Source organism: Natrix helvetica (genome assembly GCF_964273705.1).
Source record: "Natrix helvetica genome assembly, chromosome: 1".
Lineage (NCBI taxonomy): Eukaryota > Metazoa > Chordata > Lepidosauria > Squamata > Natricidae > Natrix > Natrix helvetica.
Window position 1 is genome coordinate 213,076,594 of NC_138548.1, and position 20,910 is coordinate 213,097,503.

Sequence of the window (20,910 nt, forward strand, 5' to 3'; positions counted from 1 at the left end):
AACAAGTTACACTTTATCACATATTTGGAGCCAGATTACTGGAACATTGAAGATGTAGTCATTCCATGGGCTGAGGCAGAGGCAGCATTGTTTGAATTTGGTGAAATTTTTAATTACGAAATTAATTTGAATGACCACAGAGATTTTTTTGAAAATGTGCTAAAAAATCCAAACAATTACAAAATTCCTGACGGTATCAGAAAAGCTAAAGATATTGTCAGGACAATTGCTGTTAGTTCAGCAGAGGCGGAAAGGGGGTTTTCAAAAATGAACCCATGTTCAGAGCAAAGAACCCACCTAATTGTTCCAAATGTAAATAATCTGATGGTGATAAGTGTTGTTGGCATGCCTGTTGAGAGATGGGACCCAATTCCTGCAGTGAAAAAGTGGCTCAGAGCACACCACCACACGACTGATGATCCACGAATAAAGACCAAGAAAGCTGCAACTGAGGAGTCTGGAAGCCTAAGAACAATATGGAAATAACAACAACCAAAAAACCAGTAACACAAGTAAGCACTTGAGTGTATCTCTTTCATTGTGTTATTCTTTTGTAAGGTATAAGTGCATGCGATTAAAGTCCTTCTTTCTGTGTCTCTTCTTTGTGCAGGTTATTGGAGCAAGGTGGTGAGGTGGTGGTGTGCAGAAGATCGGCAAGGCAGTAATCTTCCCTCTGTAAGTAGCTGTCTTTATTGCTGGGTGTGCTGGGTTCATCCTTAATATAGTAAGTGCAAGCGATTAAAGTCTTCCTTTCTGTGTCTCTTCTTTGTGCAGGTTATTGGAACAAGGTGGTAAGGTGGTGGTGCAGAAGACGGAGAAAAGGACAGTAATCTTCCGTCTGTAAGTAGCTGTCTTTATTGTTTTGTGTGCTGGTTTCATCCTAATGCAGTGCATGCAAGGAAAGAGTTCATTTCTGTGTCTCTTCTTTGTGCAGGCCGTTCATTGGAGTAAGTGATACTGAAGACTGGCAAGGACAGTCATCTTCTTTCTGTAAGTAGCTCTTTTATTGTTTTGTGTACTTATTTTAATCTTATTCTAGTTCATCCATTGGGGCAAAGAATTCAGTGACATTGTCTTGGCACTCCCACCCGGTCACATTGGCGGCAAACCACTCCCACCCAGTCACCTGGGTGGCAAGCCACATCCACCCGGTCACATGGGCAGCAAGCCAATCCCACAAAGCAGGCCACACCTACAGAAGAGGTTCCAAATTTTTTTGAAACCCACCACTGCACAACACATATGGTCAGCCATGAACACATGCACAGAAAGACCCAAAAGGTAACAAGATTCATTTAGAAGGAAGGTAGAAGAAATGTATCTGTGTAACTAGGTGACTAGCATAGAGGAGATTGTTTAGATGACTAGCAAAGGTGGCATCAATGGATGCATTTCCCACTTAGGTTTAATCTCTAGGTGGGCATAGGAGGGTCCTAAGTGTTACTGCTCAACAGGAGAACAAAGATAAGAAGAAGAACAAATTCCATTTTCTTTTCAGCTAGTAGATGAACAGTGACAAGTGGGAGGAGATGCAGCAGGGTCAAGCTGCCTGCAGGGCCCCAAGGATGTTTATTATTTATTTATTTATTTATTTATTTATTTAAACTTATTAGTCGCCCCCTCTCCCCACAGGGACTCGGGGCGACGTACACAAGCAACAGTTAGCACAGTATCGTACAGAGGAGGTAAAAAATAAATAAATAATTACAATACTAAAAAAGGTTAAAACCCCAATAACATTAATAGTTTAAAAACTAAAATTAACAATTAAGTATGACCTAGGGGTGGAAAAGTTGTCGAATTATGCCAGGCCGGCTAGCCGAAACAGGTGGGTCTTCAGTTTACTACGGAAGGAGCGGAGATCGGTTGTTGTTCTGATGTCTGGGGGGAGGTCGTTCCAAAGGGTAGGGCCCGCCACAGAGAAGGACCTACTCCTGGGCACCGCCCTCTGACAATCTCTAGAGGACGGCACCCGGAGGAGACTCTCTCTGTGTGAGCGAATGGGCCGCAGGGATGTATGGGGTAGGACACGATCCCGCAGGTAACTAGGCCCTATGCCATGGAGCGCTTTGAAGATGGTAACTAACACCTTGAAGCGCACCCGGTAGGCCACAGGAAGCCAGTGCAGCTCGCGCAGGAGCGGTGTTATATGGGAGAACCTCGATCTCCCCATAATTACCCGCGCGGCTGCATTCTGGACCAACTGCAGTCTCCGGGTGCACCTCAAGGGGAGCCCCATGTAGAGAGCATTACAGTAGTCCAGGCGAGACGTCACCAGCGTGTGAGTGACTGTGTGCAAGGCCTCCCGGTCCAAAAGGGGTCGCAATTGAGGCACCAGGCGAACCTGGTGGAACGTCCCCCTCGCCACGGCTGCCACATGATCTTCCATAGCCAGCCGGGCATCAAGGAGGACGCCCAAATTGCGTGCCCGTTCCACCGGGGCTAATTGTTCATCCCCGATGGCCAGCAATGGAATGTGCTGGTTGTACCGGGGTGCCGGAAGCCACAGCCACTCTGTCTTGGAGGGGTTGAGCCTGAGTCTGTTGTCACCCATCCAGACCCGCACGGCTTCCAGACAACGGGACATCACTTCAACAGCCTCGTTGGGGTGGTTTGGGGTGGAAATATACAGCTGAGTGTCATCAGCGTACAGGTGATATCTCACCCCAAAACCACGGATGATCTCGCCCAGCGGTTTCATATATGTGTTGAACAGGAGAGGCGAGAGGATCGACCTCTGTGGGACCCCACAAGTAAGGGGCCTCGGGGTCGACCTCTGCTCCCCTGTCAACACACATTGCGTCCGGCCAGAGAGGTAGGAGCGGAACCACCGCAATACGGTGCCCCCGATCCCCAACCCCTCCAGACGGTGCAATAGGATACCATGGTCGATGGTATCGAAAGCCGCCGAGAGGTCTAATAGGACAAGGATGGAGGAACAACCCCCATCCTTTGCCCTCCAGAGATCATCCACCAACGCGACCAAGGCCGTCTCCGTGCTGTGACCGGGCCGGAAGCCGGACTGGCGCTGGTCTAGATAATCATCTTCCTCCAGGTGGCGCGGGAACTGCTGAGCCACCACACTCTCAACAACCTTCGCTAAAAAAGGAAGGTTGGAGACCGGACGATAATTTGCTAGCTCCATTGGGTCCAGAGAAGGCTTCTTGAGCAGGGGTTGGTAAAAGGCCCTCACCCAACGAAGCGTTTAACTTTGGATGGAACCTAAGTTTAAAGATTAGATAAATGTGTTCTTAGGATTCCTACTGTGTCCCTTAGCACAAAACAATTAACATCATATCCCCACTCTTTCTCTAGAATTAGCATACATCATAGGACAGTCTTTCTATCATGCCCCCTTTTCTGAATCATACCGTCCTTCATCGATGAAATCCACAGTGATTTGTTTGAGGACAAAGATACAGAGCAGGGCCACAAATATGTGATGGATTGTGCGGAAATGTTCCATCTCCAGCAATGTGCTGTAAAAGAGAGACAAGTTGCCAGCAAGTAAATAATAGAAGTTGAGAGAAATGGAGAGCTGGGGATCATTGGACAAAACCTGGGAAACAAAGATTTTCATTTGGTGTTCTGTGCAAAAACCTGTAGTTTCACTTGGACAAAAGAAATAACATGCAAGTGGCTGGGGGGGGGGTATTCAAGTGGCTGTGTGTGTGTGTTTCCATCTCTAAAGATATACAGGTAGTCCTCAACATATGACTGCAATTGAGCCCTTGGACCAAGCAGGAATCTCACTCCTGCTAGGAATACAAACAGCCTTATTCTAATGTGCTATTAATAACTCTATGGACTATCGTGGTAATTAACCTAATGCTTTCAAAAATAATCTATTTTGTTTCCCATCACCAGTATCTATTCTTTTTATGCTCTCCCGGCACCCACCAAAGACTCTCTGCATTGTGTGGCTATGGAGCATGCTCAGTCCTTATTGGGCTGTTTCAAACTCTTGTTCTTCGTCAACAGTGGAATATCAGCTTTATTTGCCCAAGGCCACGTTTGGAACCCGAGGCCTTAGAGAGCCGGCTACTTTGCACATTCTCCCTCTGACTAACTCTTGTTCATACCATAGCTAGGCATACTTACTCAAACAAGGACCGTTGAGGGACAAAGACTTTCTTCTTCAGTAGCTGACCCTTCTCTCTGCAAGATAAGATTTCAAATCAGGTAATATTTAATATATCTCTCAAAACCCTTCTCACCACTGAAAAGTGGGGTAAAGGTAAGAGTCCCTGAGGATTTTACTCCACAGTCAGTGATGACTCTTGGAGGTGGTGCTCATCTCTGTTTCAAGGCCATTGAGCCAGCACTGCCTGATGACTCTATTTTCCCCATCCCTGTTCCAAAATTAATTACAAGGAACCACTTCCACCTGCTTTCCTGCTTTGCTGGGACAACACTCAATTGCTGCGGTGTGGAATGAGGTGCTTCTTCCAAGGTCTTGTCTAAGAGATCACTCAGCTGATTGTGTATCTCTTCTAGTACCTTCGCCTTCATTACCTACCAACAAAACAGAGGGAATTTAATGATGCCCAGGCCTGTCATAGATTCCTAGAATGCATTTAGGTGATGGACACTGTCAGGGAATTGCACAGATGATGTTGAAATGGAGTCAGAGATGCTGACACTGAACTTTCAGTTTTATATAACTAAATATATTCACAGTAGGAACATCATGAGGTAAATTGCAGAGAGCACACAGCAACTAAGCACAACTTTGATTGCCTCATGCAGTAGCCAGCTCTTCTCAACTAATTAGCTACAACTGTGTGTTCTTACTCATTGTCTGGTTGCTTCCCTTCTTTGATCTGTTACAGAAGCTCCCTTGCCCAGAAAGCCTAATAAACGTACAGGACCTAATCCTCTATGACAGGGGTGGCGAACAAGTTCGACAAAAAGAGCCAAAATTTTAAACTGTGAGAGTCAGAGAGCCACACCACGCAGTGACCTGCCAAAACAGACCCGGAAGCAATGTTCCCTCTAATTTTTTTTCGATGTGAGCAGAAAAGTATAGTGTTTGAGCAGCACATTTTCATGCCTGAGCACCCGAATTTTTTCACAGATGTCACCTAAGACAACAACGAAATCAGTATTATTTGAAACTCAAAGTTATGTTTCTTCAAGGTACCCGCTTAATTCAAAGTGTTATATAATATCAGTATCACTTAACAACGCTCCTGCTTAGCAACCAAAATGTTGGCTCAGAAACTCTGGCATTTGAAGCACGCAACTCTTAAAGCTGTCAAGTTACAAGACCCTTGCACCCCTAACCCTTTAAGGAAAAAAACCCCCAGGGGTCTTCAAACCTGACAGCTTTAACACTTGTGGACTTCAACTCCCAGAATTCCTCCTCCAGTCATGTTGCAGCGACGTCATCTGCGTGGATCTGCTCCATCTTTGCTTTCTTCATTGTGGGCAGGGCTTCTGCTGAAGATGCCGACGAGTACGAGTTGCCACCAGAATAACTGCTGCTACCTCCTCCTCCTCCTCCTCCAACAGAATCACCAGATTTGCTCCTGAGCTCAGCGCTGGGTTACCTCTGCCCCCTCCCCCTCCTCGTGCTTTTGAGGAGCCATGAGGCTTTTTTTCCCCTGCTCCCCCCCGCCTTCCTACTGGCTCCTGCAGCCTCATGGCTCCTCAAAAGCACGGCGGCGGAGGAGGAGGGGGCAGGGGTAACCCAGCGCTGACTGAGCTCAGCTGCTCCGAGCGGAGGGGAGGCACCGCTGCCACGCGCGGAGATGCTGGCTGGAGCTTTGGCGGCTTCATCTCAGCCGCAGCGCCGGGCGGCAAATCCGGCAGTGCTGCCTGTTAGAGGAGGATGAGGAGGTGGTGGCAGCAGTTCTTCCGGTGGCGGTGGGGGCTTTGGGGCTTCACAACTAGCCTCAGTCGCCCCGTGCTCCTCAAAGCAAGTCTGGGGAAGTCCTTTGCAGGCGGCCCGTTCTAGCTGCCTGCAAAGGACCTCCTCAGCTTCTGAAAGGGAGCGCACGATCCGAGCCACAGTATACTAAATAATGATAAGAGCCAAAGAGCCTCATTTATTTTGGCCGGGAGCCGCATGCGTCTCGCGAGCCGCGTGTTCGCCACCCCTTCTCTATGACAAGGATAGAGACCATGGGACTGTGAAGCCATAGAATTGACCATTTTCATCATTCTTGATAATTCATCATTTAGGGAGAATATTTCTTTCTCTAGTGCTATCTTCCTCCTGCTTTTATTATTACCTATTGTAATATCTAATATTACCTCCAGGTGTCTCTTCCATTGGATGTGGGCATTAATTTTCTCCAGGTGTTCAGCTTCTGCTATAGAATTAGAAAGAGCTTCATTTTAAAAGCATGATTTCACATTGAGTGAATGGAGGAAGTCAGTTCATTGCTTGGATTAGACCAGCAGTTCTCAAATAGTGGGGCGCGCCCCCCTGGGGGGGCGTGAGGCTCCGTAAAGGGGGGCGCGAAGGCTCCCTTTCCATCTGGGTGCAACGGCGGCGAAGGCGTGGGCGAGGCATAATATATCCCGCCTGGAAGTGGCAGCACTTCGGACTGTGGATTTTCATTGGAGCCGCGGGCTGGAGCTGTGCAAGAAGCCTGCTCGGGCGGGGGTGGGAGGGAGGGAAGCATGGGACTGCCCGTCTTCACCACCGCGTAGCTCGCCTCCCCGCCAGCAGCTCCACCACCAGCATTCCGTCTGGAAGCGGAAGCGCAACAGCCGCTGTTGGGGAAGGGACAAAGGGGCGGCGGTCGCCCGATCTTGCCACCGCCACCCCTTCGCCCCTGGTAACGGCGAGTGTTGTGCTGCTGCTTCCAGCTGGGATGCTGGAGGAGCTGCTGGCAGGGAGGGAGGGGAGGAGGGGAGGAGGGAGCAAGGATAGACAAGCAAGAGGGAAAGAAAGCAGGAGGGCTGAAGGGAGGAGGAAGGAAGGAAAGAAAAGCAGACACGCCGGAGGGAAAGCGGAAAGAAGGCAAGCAGGCAGGAAGGAGGCAGAAGGAAGGAGGGAAGAATCGAACTGGAAGGGAGGCAGGGAAGGAGGGAGGGAGAAAGGAAGGATAGGAGGATAGGGAAAGAGGAAAGAAGGCAGGCAGGCAGAAGGGAGGGAGGTGCAAGGAAGGAAGGAAGCATAGATAAGCAGGAGGGAAAGAAGGCAGGCAGTCAGGAGGAAAGAGGAAGGAGGGAACTGGAAGGGAAGGAGGGAGGGAGAAAGGAAGGATAGGAGGATAGGGAAAGAGGAAAGAAGGCAGGCAGGCAGGCAGAAGGGAGGGAGGTGCAAGCAAGCAAGGAAGCATAGATAAGCAGGAGGGAAAGAAGGCAGGCAGGCAGGGGGAAAGAGGAAGGAGGGAACTGGAAGGGAGGCAGGAAGGAAGGGAAGGAGGAAGGGAGGGTGGAAGGAAGGATAGACAAGTAAGAGGGAAAGAGGAAAGAAAGCATGTGACTATGGTGGGAGACGAGGAAAGACCGGTGTGCTATGATACTAGACAAATGATACTATTTACAGTCGCGTGGGGGGGGGGGGGGGCGAAATGTTTTCTTCTTCCTAGGGGGGGCATGACAGAAAATAATTGAGAAGCACTGGATTAGACAGAAATCTTCCCATTGTACAGAGTTTTTTGTTCTAAATTACTATTCCAAATTTCAAGCCTTCGTTTCCTTACTCTTTACATTCTCTTTCCTTTGGGATGGATAAAACAGGTCCAAAACTATCTCTACCAGGCTTCTGAATTATTTTACATGGTATATGGTTTTTATTTAGTTTTGTAGCCTTTTTTAAAAACAGATTTCCACATAATAGTAACCTCTTTTAATCAGCAGATTGGGAAGTCTGGATTTATCCTATTATTCTACTTTGCTTAATTATCAAGTAAAGCAGCATAAAACATTATATCATTTTAGTAGATATGGAGGAAGAAATATTGCCAGAACATCTGACAAATATTAGAGTGTAGTACAGGTAGTCCTCAACTTACAACCATTCATTTAGTGACTGTTTGAAGTTACAATGGGACTGAAAAAAGTGACGGATGACCATTTTTCACACTTACAACCATTGCAGCATCCCCATGGGCATGGGATTAAAATTTGGACATATAGTAACTGGCATGTATTTGCAGTGTACCAAGGTCATTAGATCCCCTTTTGCGACCCTCTGACAAACAAAGTCGATTGGGAAGACAGATTCACTTAACAACAGTGTTACGGTCTTGTGATGAAAATTCCCAAATGTTTGTAACTAGTTAACTAAGATGTTCCTTGTTTCCTTCAACTAAATGCTTGCATTGTTTTGTCTTTGAAAGATGAACTTTAGCATTTCTGGACAAATATTAAATGCACACCAGTTCTTCAGGCATAATTTCTGATCTTTTTTTGTCATAATTTTCCATATTATTTCTTACTGATGTGTGAATCAATCATTATCAGATGCTTTCCTCTCTGCCCCACTTCATAGGTTGCTGTCAGGCCCAAAACCAAGAATGACATTCAGTGATTTTTCCCAGCTGAGTTCTTTATTATTTCAGACCTATAGACAGAATCTTGCCAAACCCTGGACTCTTCTATCTGCATCTACAATACACTATTAGGGAAGGGCTGTCTTCAGCCTCTTTCTCTCACACATAATGTCTGGACTGAACTGTCTCCTTACCCCTTTGTGAAGGCACTCCTTCCCTCCTGGGAATCCAGCAAAGATTGCATCATGCCATCCTTTCTGTAGAACCACATTGATACAACTTCCCTCTACTTTCGTCTTCCTTTAATGTACATTTGATCATCTCCTGTTCCAGAATCCCTCCCTACATTTACTTTATGAATATCTGTATTAAGAAGATAATACAGATAGGTAACATACAGCATACACTATTCCTTTAACTACAAGTTCTACAGTCTTTTAGCAGGCGTTTAGAATGGCAGGAAATTCTTAGGATTGGACTCCAAAGCATGTGGTGGACACTACATAGCTCTCTAGTACAGTAATATAAGGTTTTTTGCTGAGGTTCCCAAAATGCTAATCTCTGCATAGTACTACTTAATTCCAAGGCCTAATTGAAACTCCCCAGATAATTTATCCACAGCAGGGATATCCCCCAATTTGTGCGACAAAATATATCACCCATGCTCCTTAAATGCCCCCTTACCATTGAGTAATTGTCTCTCCTCTTCTCCCCTGGTCTGCTCCTGAGAGCTTCTTTGCCTCACGGGTCCATTGCTCATTTCCTTTGGGTCCATGATGGTTCTGAAAGTAGAGTTTCTTAGGTTAATTTCCAGTCCAGCAGTCAGAGAACTAATTCACTGGGGGTGGGGGGTGGGGAAGAAAGCCGTTGGTGTTAGAACTTTGCAGTTCCTTAATGCACCAATGGCGTAACTAGTGTCAGGTAGTGATAGCAAAGGTAGAGAGGGCTGACTTCCCTATCCCGTTTAGCAAATTATATATTTTCAGCTGAGAACGCCTTAGAGGTGTAGGAGAAAAGATTTTTATGTCGCAACACTATTACTTAGTGATTTATTAGAAAGTTATGAAATCCTTTTCACAGCATTTGATGCAGGTTCAGATGTCAAGCTGACATTGAATATGTTAAGGGCAAGCTTGTGGATGAATATAAGTGTAAAACAGAAATCATTAATAGTGACAGGATTTCTGTTGCAGAGTCTGCTTTAAAGATGAAAAATAGGAATAAAAACAGTTACATGAAGTAAGAAACATGTGCATGCTTTGTGTGCAAGAAAAAGAGCCATTTAAAAGCTGTTTGCAGAATGTAAAAACAGATTAAATTTCAGAAGGCCAAAAGTGTGAAGGAATAAAGTGATTTTTCTTCAGATAATTAGCATGCTTTTCGATCCAAACATTGCACCTCGTGTTTGCAAGCAAATATGTGTTGATTCAGGAACTACAAGTCACATGACAAATAACAGAAATTTCTTCAGTGACGTGCGGTCAGGGGAGACAGGGGAGGCAGGGCCTCACCTCTCTTCATGAAATAATAGTATATAATATTATATACTATATATATATAATATTATAATATTATATACATTCGTCCGGCCGCGCCCGGGAGCTGCGGAGGCAGAAATGTTGTCGGCGCTTCCGGATGACGAAGGCACGCAAACACGCATCAACCCAGCTGTCTTTTCCAGCTACCTAGCCCACCGATCGCGCATGTTTTGCGCGCAACAAGGAAAAGTCTGCGGTGAAGCCCTTGTCGCCCCCAGCTCTTGTTTGCGCTTCCGCCCCTTTTTCTTCGCTCCATCCCGCTCCGGCTCTGGAATGGCCAGCGAGGTTGGCTCCAGCCGAGAGTGACAGGGAGGAGAGGAGGGGGTAGCTGCGGGCTAACTTCCGCCCCTGCCGTGCGTGCCTCGCTCGTCGGAGCCTCGGCCGCCCGCAGCTTCCACTGAGAACCGCAACTCCGCCCGCCTCGCCAAACCAATTCCGAAATCATTCTTTATTCCAAATGCACACGAAAAGCTGGAAAAGACAGCTGGGTAGATGCTGTTTGCATTCCAGCTACCTAGCGCTCTTTTCCACCGATTGCGGATGCTTTTCGTGCGCATTTGGAATAAAGAATGATTTCGAAATTGGTTTGGCGAGGCGGGCGGAGTTGCGGTTCTCAGTGGAAGCTGCGGGCGGCTGAGGCTCCGACAAGAGCGAGGCGCGCACGGCAGGGGCGGAAGGTAGCCTGCAGCTACCCCCTCCTCTCCTCCCTGTCGCTCTCGGCTGGAGCACTAGGTAAAGAGCACTAGGTAGCTGGAAAAGACAGCGGGTAGATGCGTGTTTGCGTGCCTTTGTCCTCCGGCAGCGCTGACATTTCTGCCTCCACCCTCCACAGCTCCCGGGTGCACCCGGACGGAGGTAGCCAGAATGGCGCCGAGGCAGTCCGGCTGAATGAAAGAGCGAGCGCGCCCGGGAGCTGCGGAGGGCGGAGGCAGAAATGTCGGCGCTGCCAGAGGACAAAGGCATGCAAACACGCATCTACCCGCTATCTTTTCCAGCTACCTAGCGCTCTTTACCTAGCGCTCCAGCCGAGAGCGACAGGGAGGAGAGGAGGGGGTAGCTGCGGGCTACCTTCCGCCACGCCGTGCGCGCCTTGCTCTTGTTGGAGCCTCGGCCGCCCGCAGCTTCCACTGAGAACCGCAACTCCGCCCGTCTCGCCAAACCAATTTCGAAATCATTCTTTATTCCAAATGCGCACAAAAAGCGTCCGCAATCGGTGGAAAAGAGCGCTAGGTAGCTGGAACGCAAGCACGCATCTACCCAGCTGTCTTTTCCAGCTTTTCGTGCGCATTTGGAATAAAGAATGATTTCGAAATTGGTTTGGCGAGGCGGGCGGAGTTGCGCTTCTCAGTGGAAGCTGCGGGCGGCCGAGGCTCCAACAAGAGCGAGGCGCGCACGGCAGGGGCGGAAGGTAGCCCGCAGCTACCCCCTCCTCTCCTCCCTGTCGCTCTCGGCTGGAGCCAACCTCGCCGGCCCTTCCAGAGCCGGAGCGGGATGGAGTGAAGAAAAAGCGGCGGAAGCGCAAACAAGAGCTCGGGGCGCCAAGGGCTTCGCCGCGGACTTTTCCTTGTTGCGCGCAAAATGCTGCTTTGGTGGGAAACCGCTCGCCGTTCTTGCGCGCCTCTCCAGCCACCGCCTTGGAAGTGAGTCACGCGGACGGAGCTTTGGGGCTGAGGAGAGAGGCAGGGATGGAGGGAGTGGGGTAGAGGAGCCGGCCCCCTCATCCCCCAGGCAATGGGGAAAGCTTTCCCGAAATGGGGGGGTATTGCGGGAAATAAAAAGGGTGCGCGCTGGGGGGACGATGAAGGAGGCTTTGGCGTGCCTTAGAGGTGGGCAGGAAAGCAACGAAAGGGGCAGCGAGGACGGGCGGTGGCTGCAGGCGGCAAGGCTTGAGCGGGGTGAAAGCGCAGCCCCTTACGTTGCTTTCCCATTCACCCTGCTCAAGCCTTGCCTGAGGGAGCTGGGGATCAGGCTTTGGGTTGGTGGGAGACCTTGAAGGAGTGGGGGGGGGAAGGGACTGGCGCCGGTGGAGGAAGCAATGCTATGCAGATCAGTGCATTCCGCGGTCCTCTTAATGTTCACTCAGGAAGGCGGAGAATGGGACCACGTGTGCTGCACATGTGGTCCCATTCCCCGCCTTCCTGATGACGTCACCAGCCTCCCCAGCCATAACCCTTACCGCACGTCACTGAATTTCTTTATTCACCTTGAACACAGTAAAACAGAAAAAAAAATCACCACAGCTAAAGGGCAAAAAATGGAATCAGAATGAATGAGATATGGTTTTTTTTTACTGTCCTGTTTCCCAGAGTGTCACCAAAAAGATACATGTGAAAAATGTCCTGTATGTCCCTTTTTTTGAAATTTATCTTTTGTTGGTGAAGAAGCTCACAAAACAAGGTAAAGTAGAGACCTTCCAAGGGGATAGTTGTGCCATCAAAAAGAGAGTATATCTTACTTGCAAATGCCAAAATTACAAATGAACTGTATTAGCTGAACTGCAATCAGATGTTTAATACTGCCAAGGAGGAAAAACTTTCAAATTGCATTCACACATGGCACAGATGACTTGGGCACAGAAGTCCTGACATAATAAAGAAATTAATTGAGAACGATTATGCAAGTGGAATAAAAATTAGTCCATATGATCTCCTTAATCAAATTTGCATGGACTCCTCTTTGCAACTCATTGCTTATTGAGTCTCTCATGTAATTTCAATGCCCTTCTTCTGTTTCCTTGATCAGCTTATCTTTAATTGTCAGTGGTGTTATCAATGATGTTGCTAATAAAATTTCTCTCTTTAAATCCATAAATTCTTTTGTTTTTTCTTCATCTGTATCTTGCCATCTGGGGTAGAGTTCCCCTCCATTTAATTCCTCTTTCCGTATTCCACTCTCCATTTCCAGACACAAATCAATCACCATAGATATCAGCGGATTTGATTTCTTTATGGTCATTTTTGTCTTTGGTTTTTAGGACTCTAACCTCCACTTTTTCCACTTGATAAACATTTCCAACTTCTTCATAATATTTTACTGTTAGATGCTCTCGATTTTCCAACTTCTTTTCCATCCTCTCAAATGTCTTTGATAATTTCTGAATTTCAAACATTATCTTTTGCAAACTTAAAGCTTCTTTCTGTTGTTGTAGTTGTGCCATAATTTCCAGCTGACAAATACTGCTGCTCTGGCTTGAAGGATTTTTACAAGGTTAAACATAAATTCACAGTAGAATCTTCTTTTCACTTTCTCTGGTTAGAGATACAGTTCAAATGGACATCTGCGTAAACAATTCGTCCTTTGGTTCTTATGACTCTCTATAAACAAACTGTGAGACTTTGAATTGCCAAGCCAGACTATTCAGTGAGGAAAGTGAAAGTGCTTCGTTCCCAATACACAAGCCTCCAGCCTCCGAGCAGCAGCACTAACTGTTGTTAGAATTCTCTTTGTTTCCTTCTTTCTTTTCTTTTTATATTCCAAATTAAAAAAATCAAAATCAAATTCTTGAGTAAAATAGAGGAGAAAAAGAGAAAAACACACATAGTAATGAGGAAGGGGAATTTTAGTCCATAGGTTGCAATAATAATAATAAAAAGATAGAAGAAGAAAACTTAATCCATTCGTTTTAAAAGGCTTGCATAAATTCCATCCATAAAAATAGCATTTAAGAGCAAGATAACACACTGACGAAAACCATTCAAAGTTTAATTCCGCCACTTATTTCTTCTGTTCTCAGATTTAAATTAATTTTAAGTTTTTTGTAGGCAGTCTCTTTTAAAATGGTAAAAATTCCTCATCAGCTGTAAACACTTCCTCTTTCCATTTCCTTCTGTTTGGAGCCGTCCCAACTTCACCAGGTTAAGGGCTGAGATTTTATCGCCAGCTAGAAGAACTTCTCCTGGTGTCCCTGAGATCAGCAGGACGTATTCTTCCCATTCTCCATCTCTGTGGGACACTTTAGGTCCAATTGGACCACCCAGTGATAAAAGTTTTGGCAGCGATCTCAGAGCTTTGAGATCGCATGTCTGTCTCATAGCAACGTTGGCTTCTCCTCCTTTGATTAAGGAGATGATTAGAGGACTGATACCACAAATGGCAGAAGACATGAGATTGTTTTGCTACTGGAAAGATGCAGGTTGATAGATGGAAGTGTATAATCTAAAACTAGTTAAATTTAGTGAAATTTAGTGACAATATACATGGTTAAATAAACAACTGATAATGATAATAATGTATACATATGTATTGGTATGACAAGTAGTAATTGGATATGAATATTGAATGGTACCTATGAAAGGAAGATTAGAAATTATTTGGTTATATATAAAGGTTAATAAAAAATAACTAAGTTGAATTTAACTAAGTTTTGATTATTAGGGGGGGAAACGCTATGATAATGGATAGAGTTAAATGAAGGAGGGATAATAATAACAATGCATATATATGTATGGGTACAACATAAGGAAATTGGATGTAAATTCTAAACAGTGATTTGGAAAGGAGGATTAGAAATTTTTGTTACTAAATATTATTGATGTTTATTCAGAATAGGCCATAAGGATATAGTGTTATTGGAGGATATTAGAAATAACAAATGAAATGCCAGTATGTGGTCAGGTTTTAAATCTTGGTACATTTTATGATGAAGGATGTTTAAACAATTATAGTCAAATGAAAATGGAGGTATGATGATGGTAATATGTATGAAAATATCTGATTTAAAATACTTGAGTTAATATGAATTTTGTGGCGATAGTGGAAGAGACACACGAAAGCTTTTTGTAACCAACTGATACACTTTCTACAGTATGTAAAGAAGGAGGATTCTTTATGTTGTGTTTGTTTTGAAAATTTAAAATAAAAAAACTTTTATTAAAAAAATTAGTCCATATGATCAAATAATGAAATGCAACTGCTATATAAAAGAAAAGAAGGAAAGATAATAAGAAAAGCCTTTCCAAAGCAGAGTAACAGCAGAGCTCAAAAACCTCTGGACTTAATTCATTCAGATATTTGTGGTTCAATGAAAACATTGACCAGGAAAGAAGAGGTATTTTCTCACTTTTTATAGATGATTACTCCAGGTATATTACACAATATCTGTTATACAACAAAAGTGAAGTACCAGAGAAAATAAGCAACAAATTTGGCAAAATACCAAGTGTCTTGCACACAGATAATTGAACTGAATAAACAGGTGACAACACACAAGCGATTCTCAGAAAGCATGGCACAATATTTCAAAATACTGTACCATTCAACCCAGAACAAAACAGGGTTTCAGAAAAAAAGAATCGCACTTTGTGACAGTGGAAGAACTATGCTCTTTGATGCAGATATGCCAACCACATACGTGGGTAGGCAAATATGACCGCATGCTATCTCCAAAATCGACTACAAAGGAAAATTGTGCAAAGGAAAGTGTACTTGTGGGGTACAATGAATCTCAAAAGGGATACAGAATTCTACACCAAGACACAAACAAGTTACCCATCAGTAGAAGTGTAATTATTAATGAAACCTCAGTATGTTCATGAAGTAAGACAAATGCTTCAAACTGAGGGAAATTCCACATCAGTGTCACATGAACATAAGAAACAAAATGAAACAGAAATAGAAATTAATTCAAACTATCCAAATGGTGTAAAAGAAGAAACAGGCCACAAAAGATTTCAATCAGGATGTCCACCAGAAGCAATAAAGGCATCCCAGCCAAACGTCTCTCCTAAGTTGCTCACATAGTTGAATGTTGCATAGAAATACACATTCCAATAATGAATTCCAACACCCCCACTCAACCAGTATTCATTATAGTACTCCCATTTAGGATCTTAGTTCTACAAATCTGTTTCTTATCCTTTCCTCCCTGTTTCTTCTTGTCATCCTATCTGTCTGCAGAGCTGGCACTGCTGCTGTGACTCCAGCCTTGGCTCTCCAAAGGGCTGGCATTGGAGGTACTGGGGCTCAGGCTCTGGCTCTGCTCTAACTGGGCTGGGGATCAGGGCAGCAGTTGCAGCCTCTTTTGGCTTTTCTTTCCCATCTCTGGGTTTTAATGCTACATGAGCAACATATGACAGGCATTTGACTGGGATGTCTGTTATGTGGGGGGGGGAATTAAGAGGCTTTCATGACAAGGGTTCTATGGGGGTCTCTTATTCTCTAGGGGTACCATAGGTGGTGCTGGTCTGGATTCCTGGTAAGGTGTACATGTCACGACCCATTCAGTTATGTCCCTATCCATATTTGGCCACCACACATAGCTCCTGATCAGTGCCTTCATTTGGACAATGCCAGGGTGCCCCACGTGCCTTGCCTCTAGCACTTGTTTCCTTAGTTTATAGGGTACAACCACTTGATCCCAGCACAATAGACATCCCTTTGGGCTGACAATTCATGTTGCACCAGAAATGGTTTTAAATCACCCCCCACAGGTCCCTCAGGCCACCCTCTCTACACTCAGTTTAGGACTTTGTCTTTTGCTGAATGTCCCGCTAGTTGCAGCCAATGTGACAGGGCTGGATGCAAAGTCCTCAATTAGTAGTAAGGGTGTAATGGGGGCAGAATCCTCTACAAAATCCGGGAGTGGGCACTGGTGGAGGATGTTGACGTGACCTATGGCTTGGATCTGCCGTTGTATTAGTCTGTAATTATATGCTGCCATAAAAATGGTCCATCTCGTCACTCACGGGGCTAAAGTATTTGGGGTGGGATGCTCCTCTGCAAGAATGCCTAGGAGCGGTTTGTGGTCCATAATTAGTTCATAGTCTCTCCTGTATAAGTATTTGTGAAAATGCTTGACCCCTGCCACTGCAGCCAGTGCCTCCTTGTCCAGTTGACTATAGTTTTGTTCTGCTGTCAATTGTGTTTTTGAGTAGAATGCAATTGGGGCCTGGGTCCCATTTGGCATCCAGTGCTGAGAACACACCTGACGCCAAATGGGGAGGCGTCACAAGTTAAGATGTGGGGCAGAGTCTCATTATATTGTACAAGGACGCTCAAGGATCACAACAGTTTCTTAACTTCTGAGAAAGCAGAGGCTTCCTTCTGTCCCCAAGTCCAACTTGCCTTCCTGTCTAGCAACTGGTGTAGTGGCTCAGTTACTGTTGCCTTCTGTGGCAAAAAAAGACTATAAAAGTTTAACAGGGCTAGAAATGCCTGCAGTTCTGTCTGATTCTTTGGTGTGGGGGCTTTGCTTTTGGTTGAGTTTATTCCCGAGCCATCAATTAAATATCACAGAAACTCGACTTGTGTCACATCATTTATCTTTTTAAACATTAAGTCCGGCTTTTTGGAACTGGCTCATGACTCTGTTTAATCATTGGATGTGCTCTTCTTTGTTGTCTGTGGACACAAGGACATTGTCAAAGTAAGGCACCACCACCAGAATGCCCTGTTGGAGGCATTCCATTATGCTTTGAAAAAGTCCTGGGGCCATGCTTACTGCAAATTGCAGGCAGCGGCATCTAAATGTCCCTCTGTGTGTTACAATAGTTTGTGCCTCTGCAGTGGCATCGTCCACCAGTAGTTGCTGGTATGCTTGAGCTAAATCGAGTTTTGCAAAAGTTTTGCCCTTGCCTAAGGAATGCAAAAAATGCTGTATGGCTGGCACAGGGTAGGCACATTATTGTAATGCCTTTTTGTTTGTACATTTATAGTCCATGCAGATGTGGAGTGTGCTGTCTAGTTTAATCAATGTAAAAATTGGGGTTTCCCATTTTGTGTGATCAACCGGCTCTAAAACCCTGTGGGCAATTAGTTTGTCTAATTGATTATCTATTTTAGGCCAGAGAGCAAAAGGGACCCTCCGAGGTTTCATTCAAATGGGGGCGATTTTGAAATCTAGGTTGAAAGAGATGGGTTTCTCCATGTACTTGCCCATACTCCTGTTAAAAACATCAGCAAATTCCTTAATCAGCTCCTCGATGCTGTTATCTTTATCACAGATGCCAGTCACTTCTAAATCCACAGATTTGAACCATTGCAGCCGAAGCAGGCTAGGCAGGTCATCGTTCACCACCGGTCAGCAGCAAGGGCCCAACAAAATCTTGGAATTTGACTTGGAAGGATCTGCTCCTTATTATAGGGACGTGATTCCCTTGAAAGTCCTTTAAAAGTACCTTCTGAGACTTCAATTGTTTCTTTGCTAGCTCCGGAACTGCCTTTTTTATAGTTTTCCAGGACACAATGGTCATGTAGGACCACGTGTGCACCTCCATGTCACAGGGAGACCCCTTGATTTAGACCATGACATGGATTTTCTTTAAACAGTGTGCGTTGGAGTGCTCTATGATCGTATGGTATGTTTCTCTTGGTTCTGCAGCTCGGTTTTCATTTCTCTTATGCTTTGGTGTTCTTCGAAATCCTATCATGGCTGCTGGCTGCCATTGGGGGTATAGGGAAGATTGGTTGGTGTGTCAAACCCTTGCTATGTGCTCCTTCTGCTCGCATCTTTGCCAAAGGCCGTCCTTGAATCTGCAAGCTGCTCTGGGGTGATTTCCCCCACATCTGGCACAAAAAGGCAGTCTTTCTCCTGTCTTCGGGTTTTCCTTCTTTCTCTCGGCATGCAGGCAATGGATTTCATCATTCTCATCAATTGATTCTTCTTGCGCCATGCTCTCTTAATCACGGTGGTCACTCTTCGCGGGGGATGTGTGTCCCATGCTTTCTGGATTGTCACTGCGGATTTATCTGAGGCTTTGGTTGCTCTTACTTCCTCTAGCACCTCCTTAAATGTGAGATTAGGCTTTGCTAGTAATCTTCTCTGCAGATTGAAGTCCCTCAGTATCAAAAAAAGACTATCTTGCATCACTTCATCTATGTCTCTGAACTCGCAATGAGTTGTGGCTTTTCATAGTGTGGCAATGTATTTATTGATTAATCATCTCATCTTCCTCTTGGCAACTGCGGTGAAATTTGTACTTTTTCACCTTCGTTGATGGTATGGGTGCAGAGTATACTCAGAGCGTATCCTGGACTGTTGTCCGTGGTACCGTCTGCACGTTGGCTGGTTCGGATAACGCTTGGGCCAAATCGAAAACTTCTGGTCTGCAGTAGCTTAGGAAATACACTCTATTCCTATTGTCCGATAGACATGATGAGTCATTTGTTTCCATGAACCAATTGAATTGTAGCATATACGTACCATTTCCAATTTTCCGTAGCTGGGTTGAATGGATCTGGTGGGGTATGCATGGTCACCTTGAGCGGCTGATACAGATTATTGATTTTGCTGCGATGATGGCTTGTGCCGCATGGATAACCAGCTCAGTTCAGCTCCTGTGTCCTTTGTTCTCTTCGCATCCCATCCTTGTCGCAAATGTTATATGGGGGTTGAATGAAGAAGCAGGACTTTGTATAGTGACTACAACTCTTTATTAACAATTTTGGTATACTCTGTCTGCTGGCTGTCCAACAGCTCCCTCTCTTAAAGTGAGCAGTCAGACCGCCTAACCAATGAGGTTGTTCCATTTTGCCGCTTGTAGTGTGAACCAATGATTTTAAATTTTAAATAACTGTTTCCCTGCCTGGAAAGACAGACCTGAGTGAAGCCTATGTCCTAGGCTTCATTCTTAATTAGCATATTGAACAATGTCTTCATTGTTTCTGGTGGGATTTCCTGACTGAAATTTTGTGATCCGTTTTCTTCTTTTATAACACTTGAATAGTCATTCTCAGTTAATTTATTTATTATGGCAGGACTTCTGTGCCTAAGTCATCTGTGCCATGTGTGAGTGCAGTTTGAATATCCCCCCCCCCTGACAGTATTAACCACCTGATTGCAGTTCAGCTGATACAATTCACCTGAAATTTTAGCCCTTGCAAGTAGTGTTTAAAAGCAAATCATCCATCATCATCTATCAAATGTAGATAACTGCCCAGCTCAATTCTTATGACTCTGGCAGATCACTATATGACACAGGAAAGCTTTAAGCAACATTACAGCATAAAGATACAATGATCACTGCTATTAAAAGCCACCAAGAGATCCCGGAGGACCATCTGCCAGAGAATCCTCAAGAAATGCAATCACACTCGAGTCTCAGTAATGTAACCTGGCCTGAAATCTTACTGAAAAGATCTAGGTAAGGTCTGGGGATTTTTGAAGCTGTGGGCCTAGGTACAACTCAACATTCTCCTCCCAGAACAAAAGGTTTGAGGTCAAAGAGGAATTCAAAAAGTCTGTGGAATCGAGTAACTGTTTCTTAAGGAAAGAGGACCACTACTTTTTTCAAAGCAGGCAGAATCATCTCTTCTCCCAAAGAAGCATTCACAGCTCAGGATCCAACCACATATCATTTCCTATGGGGTCTTGTGCACGTCATTTCCTTGGCTTTAATATAGAAGTAGATTGCCATGGATTTGTTCCTGAAGGATTTTTCAACTTCCCAGACTACTCTACAGATTTGCAATTCCCTGGATGTCTCCACATACTAACCTGGTCTGATTCAGCTTAGCTTCCCAGTTCAGACAAGGCTGTCCAGGACTGCTACAATCTCCTATCTCCTCCACCAAATGCAGGAGTGAGAGCGGCAGTGCTCAGTTTTTCTTTTGCTCTTTATAGATTGTGTTCATTATGTTAAAAGTTAACTTAGTTCTGTTTGTGTTGATTTCCATGCTCCAGATAAAGAGTGAGATTGTGACCTGGAAAGAGGGACCTTCATCCCTGGCTACTACAAACAGTTAAGAAGGAATCTCACACAATAGGCATTTTATTCCAGTTATTCTTAATATTAGGTGTTGAGATATTGTTCTGTCATTTCCAGCCAAAATAAGCAATGGTGAGTGGTGATGGCAGCCATCAGGTGATTCATGATTGGAAGCCACCATGTTTCTTCTATCTACATAAATTTATATCTAATTACATAATTACATATATTTATGTCTAATTTTATAATAATTTGTTAATTATAATAAATAGAGAT

The 20,910-nt window shown here is 45.0% G+C and overlaps 1 protein-coding gene and 1 pseudogene across 9 annotated transcripts in view; one reads left to right on the forward strand and one right to left on the reverse strand.

The window, feature by feature from the left end:
* Positions 1 to 20,910, reverse strand: part of LOC309383242 (sterol O-acyltransferase 2-like) — a 196,056-nt gene that overhangs the window by 147,033 nt on the left and 28,113 nt on the right. For 5 of the 8 annotated variants that reach the window (XM_081935534.1, XM_081935536.1, XM_081935538.1 and 2 more), the window contains exons 3-6: positions 6,259 to 6,317; positions 4,388 to 4,515; positions 4,102 to 4,158; positions 3,372 to 3,479 (exon numbers count right to left, since the gene is read on the reverse strand). In XM_081935534.1, the coding sequence (XP_081791660.1) occupies positions 3,372 to 3,479; positions 4,102 to 4,158; positions 4,388 to 4,515; positions 6,259 to 6,317 (352 nt within the window). Of the gene's footprint in view, positions 1 to 3,371; positions 3,480 to 4,101; positions 4,159 to 4,387; positions 4,516 to 6,258; positions 6,318 to 9,137; positions 9,354 to 20,423; positions 20,531 to 20,910 lie in introns of those variants that run through there. The other 3 variants (XM_081935543.1, XM_081935535.1, XM_081935541.1) reach the window with 3 other exon arrangements.
* Positions 1 to 20,910, forward strand: part of LOC309383246 (dehydrogenase/reductase SDR family member 1-like) — a 182,030-nt pseudogene that overhangs the window by 74,864 nt on the left and 86,256 nt on the right. The window lies entirely within an intron of this gene.